We start from the raw sequence: 17,207 nt of genomic DNA on the forward strand, positions 1-17,207 counted from the left end.
TTAAATTCTTTCCCTTCCATAAATGGAGGCTCTATTATTTACCGAATTAAGATCACTTTGGAATATTGCATGAATTTTGGATTCGTATGTCTCTCTTTCATCCTTAGTACCTCAAAAGGGCAGGCCCTCGTGATTTTATCACTTGTTTTTTGTGATTGGCATGCACAACGGTGGGTTGTGCTGTGCAGCAAAAGTGAATCTACAAAGATTCGCTCAAATGAAAATGACGATGAGCCAACTACGATTTGAAAGGGGAGTAGTGTTGTCTCTTTCACCTCATGTCATAGCTTGGGTACTCCGCTCTTGTTGGCACTGCCTGCTTGCATGCGTGGAGGGAGTGATATAGGCATGGAGCGAGCCATGCTTATAGCACTTGCGTCAGAAAAGCTTTGGCGATAGCAGCAGCGCAAGGAGACTCCAACAAGGAGCGCAAGGTATGCTGCTATAGTTTCCTACGACGTTAAAATTCTCTTCTTCTTCCCCCCCTTTCCATCGAAAAAAAATGACCCTCTCTCTCTCTCTCTCTCTCTCTCTCTCTCTCCAAACAACACACACACACACACACACACACACACACACCCCTTGTTGAATCTGTTAAGTTTGGGTAGATTTGCAGAATAGTTCATCACCGAGCTCTTCAAAGACAATCCACACTTTCCGCTTTGTCAAGCACAACCATGGCAGCTGTTTTTGGATCGAGGGTTTCTTGTCCGACCATGGAGAAGACCAGAGTCTCCGTAAATGCTTTGCAATCCAGGCGTCTCCATTGTGTCAGCAACTTCAATTTTGCGAAAGAACACCAGAAGCTGCAGTTTTCACCAGTTCTCTGCAAGTCCTCAAAATCACCTAGAATTTGCATGGGTGTAGCAGTTAGTACGGAGGCCCTTTCCAATGATACTTTGTTTATGGATTACAAAGCATCTTGTGCCTTCATGTTTCCAGGCCAGGTAGAGACTTTGATATCTCTTACATTACTTTTTGAGTGTATGCTTGTATATAACGTGTTGCAAAGGATAAAAAGTGTTTCATAATATTTCATTCCTTATAACCCACTGAAGATTAAAGCCAGCCAAACGATAGCTACTAAAGCATAAACCGCTTGTTATTTTGAGTTGTCTGGTGAGTTAGCATATGCTATATCATCCAATAGTTGCAACGCTTGACTTTTTTCCTAAGCTTGGGGGACCTGTTCTGTGGAATATTGAAGCTTTCTAGAAGATGAAAACCTTATTTGAATTATGACCCCAAATGCTTTCCTTTTGTAAGATCTGCATAATAGTTATTAGAATTTTGAGCTGAGCTATTAAGGTCAAAGTTCTTGGATTAGGATTATGTTTTTGAAGGCATACGTTTACAAATATAGTTGTCGAAGCATTTTTTTATCAATGTATGCAGCAGAACTTCTTGGCCCTGACATCATTTTTTGCATTACTTACATGCATCATCACTATGGATTATCACATTTTTGAGCATCCATTTTAGGGCTTACCATGTAAAAGTTTCCCACTGTGCTAGTTCCGATTCTCTGCTTGTTTTCAACGTTTGCTTTCCTTTTCTGTTCATCTTCAGGTTGTGCCTACTCTTTTGTCGGTATCATTACCCTAACAGACAGCCAGTACTCTCATAATAACCTCGTATTGTCTGCATTTTTTTGCTGTTGTCATTCTTTATGATTAACTTAAAATACCCTTAAACACCGTAGATTTAAGGGAAAAAAGGGGAAAGACGTTAGCACCTCAAAGTAAAAAACTTGGCACATAATGCAGTCATGATGGCTGATGGTTCTAAATACGTGTGTGTGTGCGTGCGTGCACGGTGCACGCGCATGGGCAAGATGATTTTTATGGTGTCATGATGGTGGGTATAGTGGCTATTGGGGCGGTATTGCTGCAAAAGGTGGAAAGAGCTATAAGCCTATCTATTTTGTAAAGCACGGTAATAAGTCCTAGAGAGGCGACCTACACCGAAGTAGAGCAGTGGGTCATGGCCTTAGTTTTTGCCTGCAAGAAGTTCAAGGTATATCTCATCGTGCGGAAGTTTTATGTGTTAACGGCCAACAATTTGTTGCTGGAAGTGGTATTATATTTAAGGCCAGGGAAATGAATCATGAAATGGGAGATAAAGCTACATGAATTCGAGTTTGATTTCAAGGTTGACCATACGAGTCGGTCTCACTTGGCGGATATCTTGATCAGCAAGGTAGTTGATTTGCCAATCTATCCCAGGGTGGTACGAGATGAAGTTAAGGAGCAGCCTGATTAGAGATGGCTTTTACCATGTGGTTTGATGGATCGTGTAACAAACTTGGACACTCCAAGTCAAGATTCTACCACGACACAGTAGAGATTCAGTTCAAAACAGTTCACAATTGATTCGACACGGCCCAACGGAGTTCTATGCCAAGAGGTATTTTGGCCCCAACTACTGGCGGTCCTTTCGGTATTTCCTTTTATATTAAATCTGTTGCACAAAGTACAGGGGAGTGGGAGGGTCTCACTCTCAGACTCTGTGTCCAGATGCTCTGAGAAGTGGGAGCCCTGCCCACACTTATAAAGGTTTACAAGGGATGCTAACAGCAGAGTCCCAAAAGCTGAAAATCAAAAGCTTCTTAAAGCATTAAAAATAAAGCATTGCTCCCCCAAAAGCTTCTCAGTAATTTGCATGGGATTTTCAGCAGCCCCAAAAAGCATTTTCCGTACAGCTCAGCCACGTAAGCATGTCAGCGCTTTTTGTGCCGCGAATCTCGCTGCAAATCACGGAACTCCGTACAGTATGACACGTCAGCATCTCTCTGCGTTTTCCGCATTTCTGTATACTGTTGCCACGCCATCAATTCAGCCAGCCTGTTATTTCCCGGGACTGTCTATGCCAAAGGGGAGGGTATGTGTGTACAGGGCAGCCTCGTCATCAGTTTGTGACATACCCCCCTCTTGAAAGCATTGTAATCGCCCTCGATTACGCGTGCAAAACAGACAGAGGCTATAAACTGTCTTAGCAGATACTGATTGTTAGTATCGACGCACTAGGAACACACATCTAGCACATGTACCAGTCGACAATCACATCACACGACATCAGAGGACATCACTTGACATCACAGGACATCACATGACAAATCACATTCAAAATTCATTTGGATATGAGACCATGATCAATCGGCAACGTATTTAGCAATCGCATCTAGATTGACTCGGGACCTCATAGATGCCCGATTAACTAATCCTTATTGCAATCATGTCTATCGAGATCTTTCAGACCAAAATGTTGCAGTCATTTCGTCTATGAGTTCCTGCACTTAAACAAGTCAAGGACAAGTCAATATCAGGAATTCCAGGTCATAAAGTCATATAGCAGAATACTGTCAGCTCACAGTATCCTTGAAACTCAAAAGAGACATAGTGACTTTAGTATCAAAAATCGAGGCAATCTGTTGACAAAGGAGCGGAGCGACTCCTCTCTTGTGCATACCCACTGCACCAGATTCCGCCCAAGCTGAGTTCGGGATTCCATTTAGAATAGACTATGCTAAACCAAATGCTTCGAGGTAAAGATTCACAATCTGAGGAGTATCTGCCAGGTCCTCCTCCTGCATTTACTTCGCATCCAATGCGGAGTAGGTCTTGAATTTAACCAAGAACCGTCTTATTGCTTTACCTTTTATCTTTCTGTGCCAATATCTGTTTTGGAATGAGTATCCAAGAGACGCATCTCAGATTTTTTCAGTCCCAGTACCACAAAGGCAGAGGGGCCACCACCACCACAGAGCTCGGTTCCCACCCATACACACACTAGTGGTACTCTCATTGACTGAGCTATAGAGTTGGGGAGATCGAGACAACCACGACTGAGTAGGGGAGCCACGCAACATTGATGGAGATTGCGGCGGAGGATCCACAGGATTCTAGCATGACACCCAGAGTGTCAATCAGGATAGACTTCATGCTACTGCTATATTGTATCATGGTGACACTTATCCCCATTTTGTACCTGTGTGGCATTACACCATTGCTCAGCTTACCATCCACCCATAGGAGTGGTCCTATCTCAATTTCTAGTTTGTAGTTTTCTTTTGTTTGTACCCAGACTTGGTACTAGACTTGCCATTGTAATCGTTTTGGTCTCATAGGTCATTTTGGCCTTTTGTAGACGTTAATATATCATTTCATTTCTTTTCATCTCTCTCTCTCTCTCTCTCTATATATATATATATATATTAAAGTTCAATGATTTTGAAGTTTTTGTTTGTGTGTTGCTATTGATTTCTAGGTTGGAGTGTCCAAGCCTGTTACAATGGGAAAAGTATTTGCAACAACACAATTCGTACATCTACGTGGAAGGCACCATTTGAGGTACTTGAGGGTGCTAAGAAGGTTCAACCTTTTCTAAGGACCAAAGATAAGATTTTTGAAGCATATTAGTACACTCGGGATCCGAACACTGCTTTTGCCAAGGTGCGCAGGCCCTTGAAAAGGCATAAGAAGGCAGCGGACAAGCATTGACGTGACTTGCACCTGAAGGAGAATGGTTGGGTGCTTTTATGGTTTGAGAAGGCTCCTTACCCTTTCCAAAGCTACATATGCGATACTATGGCCCTTTCCAGATTCAAGAGAAGATCAATGATGTATCATTCAATTGAAGTTACCAGATACTTGGAGGATTCACAATGCATTTCATGTGAGTTTGTTGAAACCTTTCAAAGGCGAGGTGCCAGTGGACAGGGAGCTTGAGGAGCAACCTGAAGTGGCAGAGGCCGAGGAGATTCTCGTTCCAGAATAGATGTTGGTTCACAAACAAGGAAAGGAAAGTAAAAGGTAAAGTGATACGGCAATTCTTCTGCTGACGTGTCAAAGCCTTAAGAATGGAGCCAACTTACAGATATGGCCGAGGGGCCTAAACCCTAAGAAGAACAAGTAACAGAAGAAGTCATACCAACTTATGGGGACCCCGTTCGATGGGGCCTCAAGTGACATAAAGAAAGAAAATAAAGCAGGATCCGGACACACACCAAAAACTGATGACGTGGCACATTTTCAAAAATTGCGCTGGCATGATGACGTGGTAGGTTGTATGGATTTCCGTAAATTACGCTGGCAGCTTTTGGCATTGCTTTTTGGACCAGAAGCTTTTGAGTTTTAAAAGCTTTTTATTGTAACTGCTTTTCAGGTCAAGGGCCTTTAAATATGAGGATAGGGCTCATTCTCTGGCATGCTTCTTGGAGAAGGTGCAGAGTCTGGAGTACCGGCTTGTACTGTGTTGATGCACTATAAAGAAATACCGAAAGAGGCGCCAAGGTTTGGGGCCAATACTCTCTGGGATGAAATTCCGCCACTCCGTGTCGCGTGTTGTCTCTCTCTCTCTCTCAGTTCAGTTGTTATTTGAAGTGCTTAAACAGGTTGTTCTTTTCTATTGGCTCGTGGTGCTCGTCTTGTGACACACTGTCACAAGGCGGGCACCCCGTGCCAATAGAAAAGAACAGACTGAACAGACTTTTAGCACTTCAATAACAACTGAACTGAACGAGAGAGCCGACACGCGACACGGAGTGGCGGAATTCCACCCTAGAGAGTATTGGCCTCAAACCTTGGCGCCCCTTTCGGTATTTCTTTATATTGCATCAACACTGTACAAGGGGGTACTCCAGACTCTGCACCTTCTTCAGGAAGCATGCCAAAGAATGAGCCCTAACCTCATATTTAAAGGCCATTGGCCTGAAAAGCAGTTACAGTGAAAGCTTCAAACTCAAATGCTGTTGGTTCAAAAGTAATGCCCAAAAAGCTGTCAGCATAAATCACGGAAATCCGTACAACTGCCACGTCATCAGCCAGCGCAAAACACGGAAATGCGTACAGCCTGCCACGTCAGCAGTCAGTGTATTTTTCAAAAATCTGCCACGTCATCAACATCTACACAATTTTCGAAAATCTGTTGCTGCTTTTTCTTTTGCTTCTGCTTCTTCTAGGGTTTAGGTCCCTTGGCCGGTAGCTCCATTCTTCAGTAGGTCGACACGTCAGCAGTTTGCTACATCTCCCCTTCTTGAAAGAGAGTAATCGTCCACGATTATAGCATATCTGCAAAACAACTCAAGTTGTGGATGTTAGGTCCTTGCTACCTCTTCTGCCAGAAATTGCTAGCGCTAGGTTTTCTTATATACATGCTTGCTCATTTTGCCCTACCTAGTTCCCAACAAAAGTCACTTAAAAATAATAAGTGAAAATTGGCTAAAATAGGGAAAATAGGTCTATGCACTGTAAAAATGCTCTTGATGGGTTCTGATGGAAATCTGATGATCATGTTGTGTGCAACCAGAAGATATGCATCTAATCTAAGTGTCTGGACATGCACGGTTTGCGAATAGACTTACAAAAGTGCTAGATCACTTCCTAAGCTAGGCTGACTGAACTGAATTGAACCCATGTCATGAAGTAGTTTGTCCACGTACACATAGGGTTAGATGTGCACGTGACATATCCAACATTGGATGCGAAGTGGATAGAGGTGGACCGAGCAGATACTCCTGTGATTTTGGAACTATACCTTGAGGCTTTTGGTCTAGCTTCGACTATTCCGAGAGTTCCCCATGATCAGCGGGTTGAATTTGGTGTAGCCGGGACTGCACAAGAGGGGAGTTACTCCGCTTATTTTTCACAGATTACCCAGATGGAATAAGTCATTGATTTCCTTTGTGATTTCAGGGACACTGATGGGTTGACAGTATTCTGCTGTATGACTTTATGAAAAGAAGTACTTCAAAATGGGAATTTCTACAATGCATCTGTTATATGTTCTCTCATGTGTGCATTGTTGAGTGCATGTTTGAAAGACGGAATGATTGCAGCATTTCGGTCTTGTTCACTTGAGAGGTGATGTGGATATGATAGTAACAAGATTTAGTTAATCAAGACATCCGTGAGTGATCAGTGAGATCTGGATGTGATTGCTAAATACGTTACAATAGATCGTGATTCTTATCCAAGATCTCGACGGGGATAGTGATGTGAATGTGATTTGAATGTTCAGTGATTGTCGTCTTTGTGCAAGTGCTGGATATGGTTGGCTAATGCATTGGTGCTTAGAATCAGTGTCTACTGAACTACTTTCTTGCTTATGTTGGTTTTGCAGGCGTAATTAAAGGCGATTACAGTAGAATCAGAGACAGAGATACATCACATATGTCATTGTCCAGTATACGAGGCCGCTTTCACTGTCTATTCAGAGAGGGCTTTAGACCACTGGCTAGAGTCATGAGATATCAAGATCAGAGATGCCTCGGGTTGTTTTTGCTAGAGCTACGTAGACACAGGGAGAGTCTCTTGAGGAGACAATGAGAGACATTCACAGATGGAGATCATTGACTTCTTTAGAGTAGAGACTCGGCAGTGAGATGAACAAACTTCACAACAGACTTCAGAGTTCACCTATACCAAAGGTATATTGACTAACAAAGCCATTGAGCTTGGGAGAGCTAGGCGCCCACGTCTACGAGGGCCACCATGACGTTGATGGAGGCTTTGTGAGGATCGAAACTATTTTAGCACGACACCGGAGATGTCTAGTATGACTATTCACAAAGGTGAACATTGATGATGCTCTTGAGCGACCGATTCAGTACATCCTTCAAACAGCGCCCGATGCCGAGCATCCTTGGACACTAATGTTCATTTTAGCGTTTAGCTTTTTACCTTTTATTTTACTTCATGATATTTTGTACTCTGACATTGTATTAGATCCACCAAGATTGTATCAGTTTGGTCTCATAGGTCATTTTGGCCTTTTGAAGACGTTTAATATAACATTTCATTTCATTTCATCTCTCTCTCTCTCTCTCTCTCTCTCTCTCTCTCTTAAGAGGATTGTATATCGTGCTCACTCTTGTATCTGCCCTTGTACCACTTTCGTCTCAGCCTTGTATCAACCTTTGTATCAGATACTGTATGAGGCCCCCCCCCCTCCCCCCCCCCCCCCCCCCAACTTACCATCTAGTAGGTAGGGATTTTGGATATTTTTTCAGCACCCCACTTTTTATCTTTTTGTACCCAGACATTGTACTCGATTCCACCATGTTGTAACTTTGTGGTCTCATAGGTCATTTTGACCTTTTGAAGACGTTAATATAGCATTTCATTTCATTTCTCTCTCTCTCTCTCTCTCTCTCTCTCTCTCTCTCTATATATATATATATATATATATATATATATATATATATATATATATATATATATATATATATTATATTATATTAAAGGTGCCTCTCCTGTGGTCATTCGTTGTGAGCAGATTACTATTACTTTTTGGCTTTCTAAAAGAAACCCTTAGTGTTGGGGTGGGTTAGGGGGACTTTCATAGTTTTCAGTGCATGATGGAGACTTACCTTTCATTTCACATCCTGTCTTTACTTTTCTTGCATTCTATTGTTTTAGAATGCTAAAGTGAAGTTTCACCTTACATAATTTTAGTAAATTTTATACACACACACAACGTATATGTTTTTTTTGCCTTCTATTGTTTTAGAATGCTAAACTGAAGCTTCACCTTGCATAATTGTAATAAATTCTACACACACATATATTAATTAGTTTCTTTTATTTCACCTTACATTTCACAACTTCACATGGCTACTTCACCTTTGCAAATCATCAGTATTCCCTTCAGAGTCCATCAGATTCAGTCAAGGGAATTTTCCAGTGCATTTAGCCTTTTTTTCCTATTTTTGGTATTTTCATTTATTATTTTTAAGTGACTTTCCAAAAAAAGTAGGTAGGGCAATTTTGCTAAGTTAATATATAAGCAAACCCAAGTTAGCACTTTCTGGTAGAAGCAACAGCAGGAGCTTCCCGCTCAACAGGCAACTTCTCAGCAGTCCCCTCCCCCCCCCAAGCACCCCTAGCATTTTTGGATCCCCATCCTCGTCGGGCATTTTCCTAGATCCTTGGCGTTTTTCCCAGTCTTGCATGATCGTCAGCATCATCAACAGCATAGCCATTGCAGATTCCTCCCATCGCCAGCAGTAGACAGCCCTAGCGTTTTTCAGCCAAAAACGCTACAGTCATCTTCTGCGTTTTCAATGCAAAAACGCCAGCAAGCCTGCAGACCCTCTGCGTTTTCAGCTAGCGACATCAGCAACAAAAACGCAGATTTTCAGCAGTGACAAAACGCAGATTTCAGCAGGTAGAAATGCAACAGAATTCAGCCTAAGTGGTTGCAGCAGTTCCCCCATTTTCAGCCCAAGAAAACGCAGCCAAAACAGTCAATTTCAGCCACCGAATCAGTCCCGAAATTCAGCAGATAGAAGACCACATATTTCAGCCCTAAATTCGTTGTCGTCATCACCGTCGTCGTCACCGACATAGTTCCCGATTGCATCAGTCCATTGCATCGTCATTGTACCACTTTGTGCAATCAATAGTAGACCACTCTCGTCAACGAGAGTGGGGCCTTCGGAGGAGGGTTTTACTTCGTCTCTGGTGTCGTATCTCTCTTCTCTCTCTATCTCTCAGTCTCATACACTTGCACGCACAGTGTCCATTCACTTTGTTGTGATCGTAGCACTTTTCATTAAGAACGGAAGGCTCTCCCTTCCATAAGAACAAAAGGAACCTTGAGCACAGTTCGGAGCACTCATCTTGAGCAAAGCGCAAACAATCATTCCGCTGCACCTAACATTGGTATCAGAGCTTTGGTAGTGTTTTGTATCACTCAAGGAAAGAACCACAAGAACCACAAGAATTTTTTTTGCTTGTTGAGGTCGCACGAACCCAAGTTCGCTTGGGCGTGTCGATTCCTAATCGTGTTTTGTTGAAGAGTGATAGGAATCCCAAGAAAGAAGGGCTTGTCCAGCCTCCCCTTGTGTCTCTTTTCACTCATTGAGAGCGGACCGTGCACTTAGCAGCCGGCCAATCGACGTGAGGTGGGAAAAAACAACCTTGGTGTGAGCGCAAGGCCGCCAAGGGGTGCGTCCGTGGAAAAGCGTAGAACTTGGGTGAAGAGAAGATCCTTCTCAAACGCGGTTTGCAAGCGAAAGAAAACCTCAAGAACCTCAAGAACGTCAAGAATCAAGATCCCCAAGAACCCAAGTTCCTCGTGAACTCAAGAAACCACAAGAACCCACGACTTCAGAATGATCATCACTCGAAGCGGAATGGATACTTCACTTGGAGGTGATGAGCATGAGAGAGGCGAAGAAGAATTTTCCTCACCAGGATGTTTTTTCGACCCTCCCCCTTTTCCATCTACAACAAGGATTGCGCTAACTCCTAGGGAGGAGTTGGACCAAGAAAGCGATGCAGAAAGAGCCTACGAAGAAGACATGGCAGCCATAGAGCGCCAGTACCAAGAAAGAATAGCAGCCATAGCGCGTGAGAGCGAGCAAGCACGCTTGGAAGCCAAAGCAAGAGAAGCAGAATTTGATCGAGTGAACAAAGCAAGACAAGCAGAATTTGATCGCAAGAACAAAGCCCTCAAAGAAAAGAGCGACCACCACAACAAAGAGTTTTGGCGACTCTATTCTCAAGTTCAGACACAAATGCAAGAGATTTGGGGAAAGGAGACTCTCTCAGTCTCTTCTTCTCTCAAGCATGACACACAGGATTTGCATAATTATGACAAGCATGATGATTTGATTGACAATGATGAGCATGATGATTTGGATGACAAAGACAAGCATGATGATTTGCATGATCAAGATGTGATTTCTCACAAGCATGACGAGTTGCATGAAGATGATGTGATTGTTCACAAGGATGATGAGTTAGTTGATGCTTTTTCTAGCAAAGCTAACCTCGTTGTAGATTCGATCAATCACGCGGAACCAATCTTGGCTTTCGAGTCGAGGTCCAAAGAACCCCCAGAGGACGATTCGATCATTCCGGAAGAACCGATCTTGGCTCTCGAGCCTTGGTCCAAAGAACCCTCACAGGAAGTATTATGTGTTCGCATGATTGATATGCATGCATTGTTCGAGTGTTTCATTCGTGGTCGTTTCTTGTATTTTAGTCAGCATCTTCATGTGACCCCTTTTCCTAGGCATGACATATTGTATGTTGAGCACGTTTCTATAATGAATGAGCACGAATGTATGCGGATTTTTCGTGAAAAGCTGAAAAGTATGCATTCAAGGAAGTCACATTCCATGTCTCTTCCTTGGCATGACACATTTGTAGAAAGAGCACATGAAGCCCTAGCGTTTTTCAGCCAAAAACGCTACAGTCATCTTCAGCGTTTTCAGTGCAAAAACGCCAGCAAGCCTGCAGACCCTCAGTGTTTTCAGCCAGCGACATCAGCAACAAAAACGCAGATTTTCAGTAGTGACAAAACGCAGATTTCAGCAGATAGAAACGCAACAGAATTCAGCCTAAGTGGTTGCAACAGTTCCCCCATAAACGCAGCCAAAACAGTCAATTTCAGCCACCGAATCAGTCCCGAAATTCAGCAGATAGAAGACCACAGATTTCAGCCCTAAAGTCGTCGTCGTCATCACCGTCGTCGTCACCGACATAGTTCTCGATTGCATTAGTCCATTGCATCGTCATTGTACCACTTTGTGCAATCAATAGTAGACCACTCTCGCCAACGAGAGTGGGGCCTTTGGAGGAGGGTTTTACAACGTCTCTGGTGTCGTATCTCTCTTCTCTCTCTATCTCTGTCTCATACACTTGCACGCACAGTGTCCATTCACTTTGTTGTGATCATAGCACTTTTCATTAAGAACGGAAGGCTCTCTCTTCCATAAGAACAAAAGGAACCTTGAGCACAGTTCGGAGCACTCATCTTGAGCAAAGCGCAAACAATCATTCCGCTGCACCTAACATTATCACTTTCTTATTGTTTTTGAAAGCCATCGTGACCCTTTCACTTGTTCATTAATCTCTCACTCTCATATTTTGGAAGGGGATAAAACAGACAGTGGACAGTACAGGGCTAGAAAAATACATTTTTCCTAAACGATCAAAATAAGGGAATTCTCCCGGTTTTCAAGTCAAAATTTGAAGCTTTTGCCGGTAATTACACTAAAATTTCTGTAAATTTGCCGGTTCTCTTAAAGGCAAGTTCAAAATCCAATCGGGATTTTATAATTTCAGCCGGTTAAAATACACTAGATCCCCGTTTTTTCCTAACACTGGTCCAGTAGCATGTCTCAATACACACTCAGATAGTTCAGAATAGAATAAGTCATTGCATGATAAGGAACCTATGTCTGTCATTCACTCTCTAAAGCATGAGAAGCATTTTGTGTAAGGTAGAGATTTTAGTTTCGGTATTGATGATCAAGCCCTCAAGTGGCTCCAATCTTTGTCTAGTGCATTTAGGAGCGACCGTCAAGCTAGATGGTCCCAGACTTTTGAGTGGTTTGATTATGTTTTGAGTAAAGCTAACGTAGTTGCAGATGCTTTCAATCGCGAAGGACAGATCTTGGCTCTTGAGTCGAGGTCCACAGTACCCATATAGGAAGTATCCCTTGATAGCATGAACAATCAGTATGCATTTTTCGAGTCCCTCATTTGTGACGGTCTTTCACTGTCTTTGTGTGTTAATTTATATTTGTCTGCAGTTGCTGATCACTTGAGAGCCTGAGGGGCAAACATCTTGAGACCGTGTAGTGGTAATAAGGCAGTGATGAATCTCGATTCTCTTGTCTGTGTGGCCTCGCTCATATTGCTGATCTTTCCTTTGATAATATATTGGACATTTGCATACATATTGCTTATTATTTTCAGCAACCAGTGGCTCTTGAATTGGTTTTGGCTCTCTTTGAATTACTATTGTTGGTTGAATGTCAATTGAGCAGTTTTACTAGGGCTTGGAAATGGTGACCGGTTGGCTATGGTTTGTCAGTGGTGTACGCTCATGCTCGTCTTTTAATTCTACTGAAATATTCGCAACGTGTACAACTTTCAGCTTGTTTCTTATAGACAGAGTATTTAATACCATTTACATTTTATAAGTTGATCAGTAGGGTGCCCAAGCAGTTGGTATGGGAAAAGATGCAGCTCAAGTCCCAGCAGCTTTTGAGATGTTCAACAAAGCAAGCGAGATTCTTGGGTAATTCTCTAAGGATCTGTTGGTGACCTACTTGTAAGCAGGAAGGAATGGTGGCAACTCACGTCTGTCTTTCCTTTTTGTCCTCAAATGGCGCAGATATGATATTCTGGATGTGTGTGTGAATGGTCCAAAAGAAAAGCTTGATTTAACTGTTATTAGCCAGGTAATCCAACAAGGAAACACTCAACAACCAAGTTGTATTCTATGTGCTGATTTGGTACCAAACTTGAGTTATGGAGCACATGTGCTTGTTGTCATGCAGCCTGCTATTTATGTGGCCAGCATGGCAGCTGTTGAGGCTTTCCGTGCTGACAGTAAGGGCCAAGCTATTATTGACTCCGTGGATGTTACTTGTGGACTAAGTTTGGGGGAATACACAGCGCTTGCCTTTGCTGGAGTTTTCAGGTTCATACATTATACTTTTATGTCTATTCTTTTGGTACTGTGCTGAGTATGTTGTTTTTCAGCTTTGAGGATGGCCTTAAGCTTGTGAAGCTGAGAGGTGAAGCTATGCAGGTATATGTGTATTTAGATCTGTTATAAGGTCATTATTTTATTGTTCAAAGTTTTATAAGAAGGTGAAAAGTTTGCACTGAGCTAACATTCGCACTCATGAGTTGCAACAAAGAAGATGTTTTAGTGGAAATAACTCTCAACATGTACAAAATGGGAGCCGGACAAGGACAAACTTGCTATTTTTTCAGGCAGCTGCAGATTCTACTCAAGGAGCCATGGCTAGTGTGATAGGATTGGATTCAGAGAAGGTCCAAGCTCTGTGTGATGCTGCAAACGAGGGTCTGAATGAGGATGAGAAAGTTCAGATTGCCAATTACTTATGCACAGTGCGTTCTTTTGTTTCGCAAATCTTTAAATTAAAGGAGGGAAGTAGTGGTCTTCTTTTATTTCCTTTGAGAACCGATTGTGGGGTCGCAGGGACGGGCAGGGTGGGTGGGTGGAGCACCTCTCTCTCTCTCTCTCTCTCTCTCTCTCTCTCTCTCTCTCTCTCTGTCTGTGCATCGAGCTGCTGTAGCAAAGATTGCCATCATTACTTCATACATGTACGCTTGGGCAAGGGCACATGAGCACATGCATGACTGTATGTCAATGGCTTAAGTTGTAGTATGACATACAACCGAGCCAGTGATGGTGAGAAAGAAGAAAGAAACGGCTTTTAGAGGTGGAATTTGGTCTAGGAGACAAAACAGCTGTGTGTCCTGTGGGTATCCAGCAAATTGGACAAAAGTGCTGAAAATAAACATGCTACAAAACAAAATACAATGACATGGAGTGTTTTTGTATGTATATGAGGAGTGAGAGGGGTGGGGCTGTAACTCAAATGGATGTGGTACTATATGCATAGGGGAGTACAACCATGATATGCAAAGGGATAGCTAGCATCGGTATAACATTTGGTAGTGTAATTGGACAGGGAAACTACGTTGTTTCAGGCGGAATAAAGGGAGTGCAAGCAGTTGAGGCCAAAGCGAAGTCTTTCAAGGCACGAATGGTGGTAAGCTATTCAACAACCACATTCTCATGTTGATTGTGAGTGGATTTTCAAACCAGAGATAGAGAACTTGCCATTCACGCTGTTTAAAAGCATTCGGATATTATTGCTCTGTAGGTGCGTCTGGCAGTGGCTGGAGCTTTCCATACGCGATTAATGGGCTCTGCTGTACCCAAGCTCGAGGTGGCTTTGGCAGCAACCACATTCAAGGTTCCAAGGATTCCAGTTATTTCCAATGTGGATGCAAAACCTCATTCTGATCCGTCTGTCCTCAAAGGAATCCTTTCTCAACAGGTCCTTATTTGAATATTTTTAATGATTCTGTTTTGATCTACGCTGTTTGGCTTCTCAGTGGAGTCCCAGGGTAAAAATTAATTTATAAGTGTAGATGGATTAGCAAATACATCTTATCTATAAACCTATTTGTGTAGGATTTGGGGTAAATCTTTTGAAACTTTTGACAAAAAGGGCACTTCACATTGTATTGTTGGCAAACATTACAAAAAATTAGAAATTTTGAGCGACTACTTTTAACAGATGATTTCTATAAATAGTCAAATGATCTTGAAGACTCTAAAAACAGCCTGTGGGCTATATTTTTTTCCTTGCAGTCCTCACAAAAGCGTGGGTCTTCATGGTTTAGTTGACTTAATGCAAAGATTCTAGCATGTTGATTGTATTTCTTTATAAGCTCGACACACACACACACACAGATTCTGCATTTTGCAATCAATTAGAGGTTGACAAGTGGCCTTTCCTCTGAAAAAGTGCAATCTGCATGAAGCTCTAAGAGTACAGGGAAAAATCCTTTAAGCAATCTGCAACGTTATTTGGAAAGTTAATAGCAAGAGCCTGCCAGTCTAGGATGGTTTTCTGCCCGTACTGGGACCCACCTGCTATCGTACTGTTTAGCAAGCTCTGGATTGAAGCTGAAATCGTGAGGCCATCCTAGGCAGATTTTCAGAAGTTGAGCTGGGGATGATGAGCGGTAATTGGTTATTTTGAGGTGTTGAACTACAGGAAATCGTCTATATCACGTGCATTCAAAGGGTATCTAGAAAACCCCCTTTACTTACGTGCTACTTAGGTTTAGTGTAATCCCACCTACAAATTTTGAGATATACCTTCAAATTTTATATTTGAAGGTGGGAAAACCTACAAAATTAGAGAAATTTTAGTGTTGAAAACCTTTGAATATGTCAATTTAAGTATAGTGTTAAAAACCTTCAAATATAGTCAATTTACCCCTTAAATTTCTCATATGTAGGTCTTCCAATTGAGTTGTCTATTTAGTAGTTTGCTTTATTTGTTCAAGGAGCAAGAGAAAGATGGTGTGTAATTTTACTGGGCGTCTTGAAACAGCACTCGACTTCTAGTATTCTAGTACATCAATAAGTCTGCAGCATCATGTGTTTCTAAATTAGCACAGATATTAGGCTCGGTTTAAAGGATACAACCATCTAAGACAAGAATTTCAAAATGCCCAGAAGATAAGTGAGGCATTGTCGAGGATGACTGTGAACTCAAGGGAGAGGCCATATCAACAATCATGATTTTTATGAGATGCTTTTCATGAATTTTGAGTTCTTTTATGACAATTATAACTAAAGTGTAGTTTTGTTGAGTCATCTTCTTCGTAAAAGCAAAAGTGCATAAAGCAAAGTGGCCGGCTTTTCAAAAAGCAACCGTGCTTTTTTATATTTTAGACGATTCCATAATGTATGGGACGAGCTTATGATGCCTTCTTTACATTTCATTCAGGTTACGTCTCCCGTCCAATGGGAAACAACACTCAAAACCATCCTTGGAAAAGGACTTCAGAACGGATATGAGCTTGGACCCGGAAAGGTGAGCAGCACTGAAATTTCACTGTGATGTTCGTCTGAGTAGACATTTCCTATCGTTGCCATTGAAATGCTGGCGTCATTTTGTGTATTAGGTGATTGCGGGTCTGGTAAAGAGAATACATAAATCTGCCTCAATTGAAAACATCAGTGTGTAGAGATTAATGGGATGACAAAGCAGGAGGCATTGGTGAAGTTCTTGGAGGCAATAGTGAAGTTCTTTTGTTGAGCTAGGAGCGTCTAGTCTTGCAAAGATTTTGTAATGGATAGATCTTTTTGCATTTTTCTCGTCTGTTGTTCATGCTCAATCACTTAAAAGGCTCTTGTTTTTAATGGAAACAAATCAGTTGTCTTTTTGAGATTCAAAACAAGGTGTCTGGAGACAGATGCAGGCAGTGCCTTTATACACACACACACACACACACACACACACACACACACACACACAGGTCAGAAACAGGGGAAGTTCTTAAAGGTAATTAAGGTGCTTACAAATTAGATGTAAAAGCACCTAATGTACTGCCCAAACATTTAAGTATGAAAGGTAGTATTTTTTCTAGTCTAAATGTCTGCACCGTGCTCTCAACATTTATGTGAATTTAAATGATACTTGTTAATTTGTAATTGGTTGTTTCATTGATTAGTCATATAGTTTACCTCTTTTCTGTGTTGAGCCTCATTGTCTAGAGACGACTTTCTATGATTACTGCTTAAAAAAAAGCTAAAAACTTGATAAACCTACACACGAGAAATTTTAGAGGTAAATTGACTAAAATTGAAGGTTTTGCCACTAAATTGCAGTAAATCTCTCTAAATTTTGT

The 17,207-nt window shown here is 41.9% G+C and overlaps 1 protein-coding gene across 2 annotated transcripts; it reads left to right on the forward strand.

Annotated features, from left to right (window-relative positions):
* Nucleotides 1-260: 260 nt before the first annotated feature.
* Nucleotides 261-16,740, forward strand: LOC147450029 (uncharacterized). Of its 2 annotated transcripts, none has more exons than XM_086519390.1 (11): nt 261-434; nt 617-947; nt 12,950-13,035; nt 13,132-13,198; nt 13,298-13,440; nt 13,503-13,551; nt 13,740-13,877; nt 14,465-14,545; nt 14,660-14,836; nt 16,304-16,390; nt 16,482-16,740. In XM_086519390.1, the coding sequence occupies exons 2-11, from the start codon at nt 678-680 to the stop codon at nt 16,542-16,544; spliced, it is 1,161 nt and encodes a 386-aa protein (XP_086375516.1). In that variant the 5' UTR covers nt 261-434; nt 617-677; the 3' UTR covers nt 16,545-16,740. The 2 variants fall into 2 exon arrangements, with proteins under 2 accessions (XP_086375516.1, XP_086375515.1); XM_086519389.1 differs by having other exon boundaries at nt 262-434; nt 609-947.
* Nucleotides 16,741-17,207: the final 467 nt, after the last annotated feature.

This window comes from Adiantum capillus-veneris, chromosome 9 (assembly GCF_014529385.1).
Source record: "Adiantum capillus-veneris isolate H3 chromosome 9, ASM1452938v2, whole genome shotgun sequence".
Taxonomy (NCBI): domain Eukaryota; kingdom Viridiplantae; phylum Streptophyta; class Polypodiopsida; order Polypodiales; family Pteridaceae; genus Adiantum; species Adiantum capillus-veneris.

Excerpts from the sequence above, each read along its gene's own strand:
- LOC147450029 (XM_086519390.1), top strand. The coding sequence starts at position 678 with ATGGCAGCTGTTTTTGGATCGAGGGTTTCTTGTCCGACCATGGAGAAG. Across the intron at positions 13,552-13,739 it reads TGAGAGGTGAAGCTATGCAG|GCAGCTGCAGATTCTACTCA; the intron begins GTATATGTGTAT and ends CTATTTTTTCAG. Across the intron at positions 14,837-16,303 it reads AAGGAATCCTTTCTCAACAG|GTTACGTCTCCCGTCCAATG; the intron begins GTCCTTATTTGA and ends CATTTCATTCAG.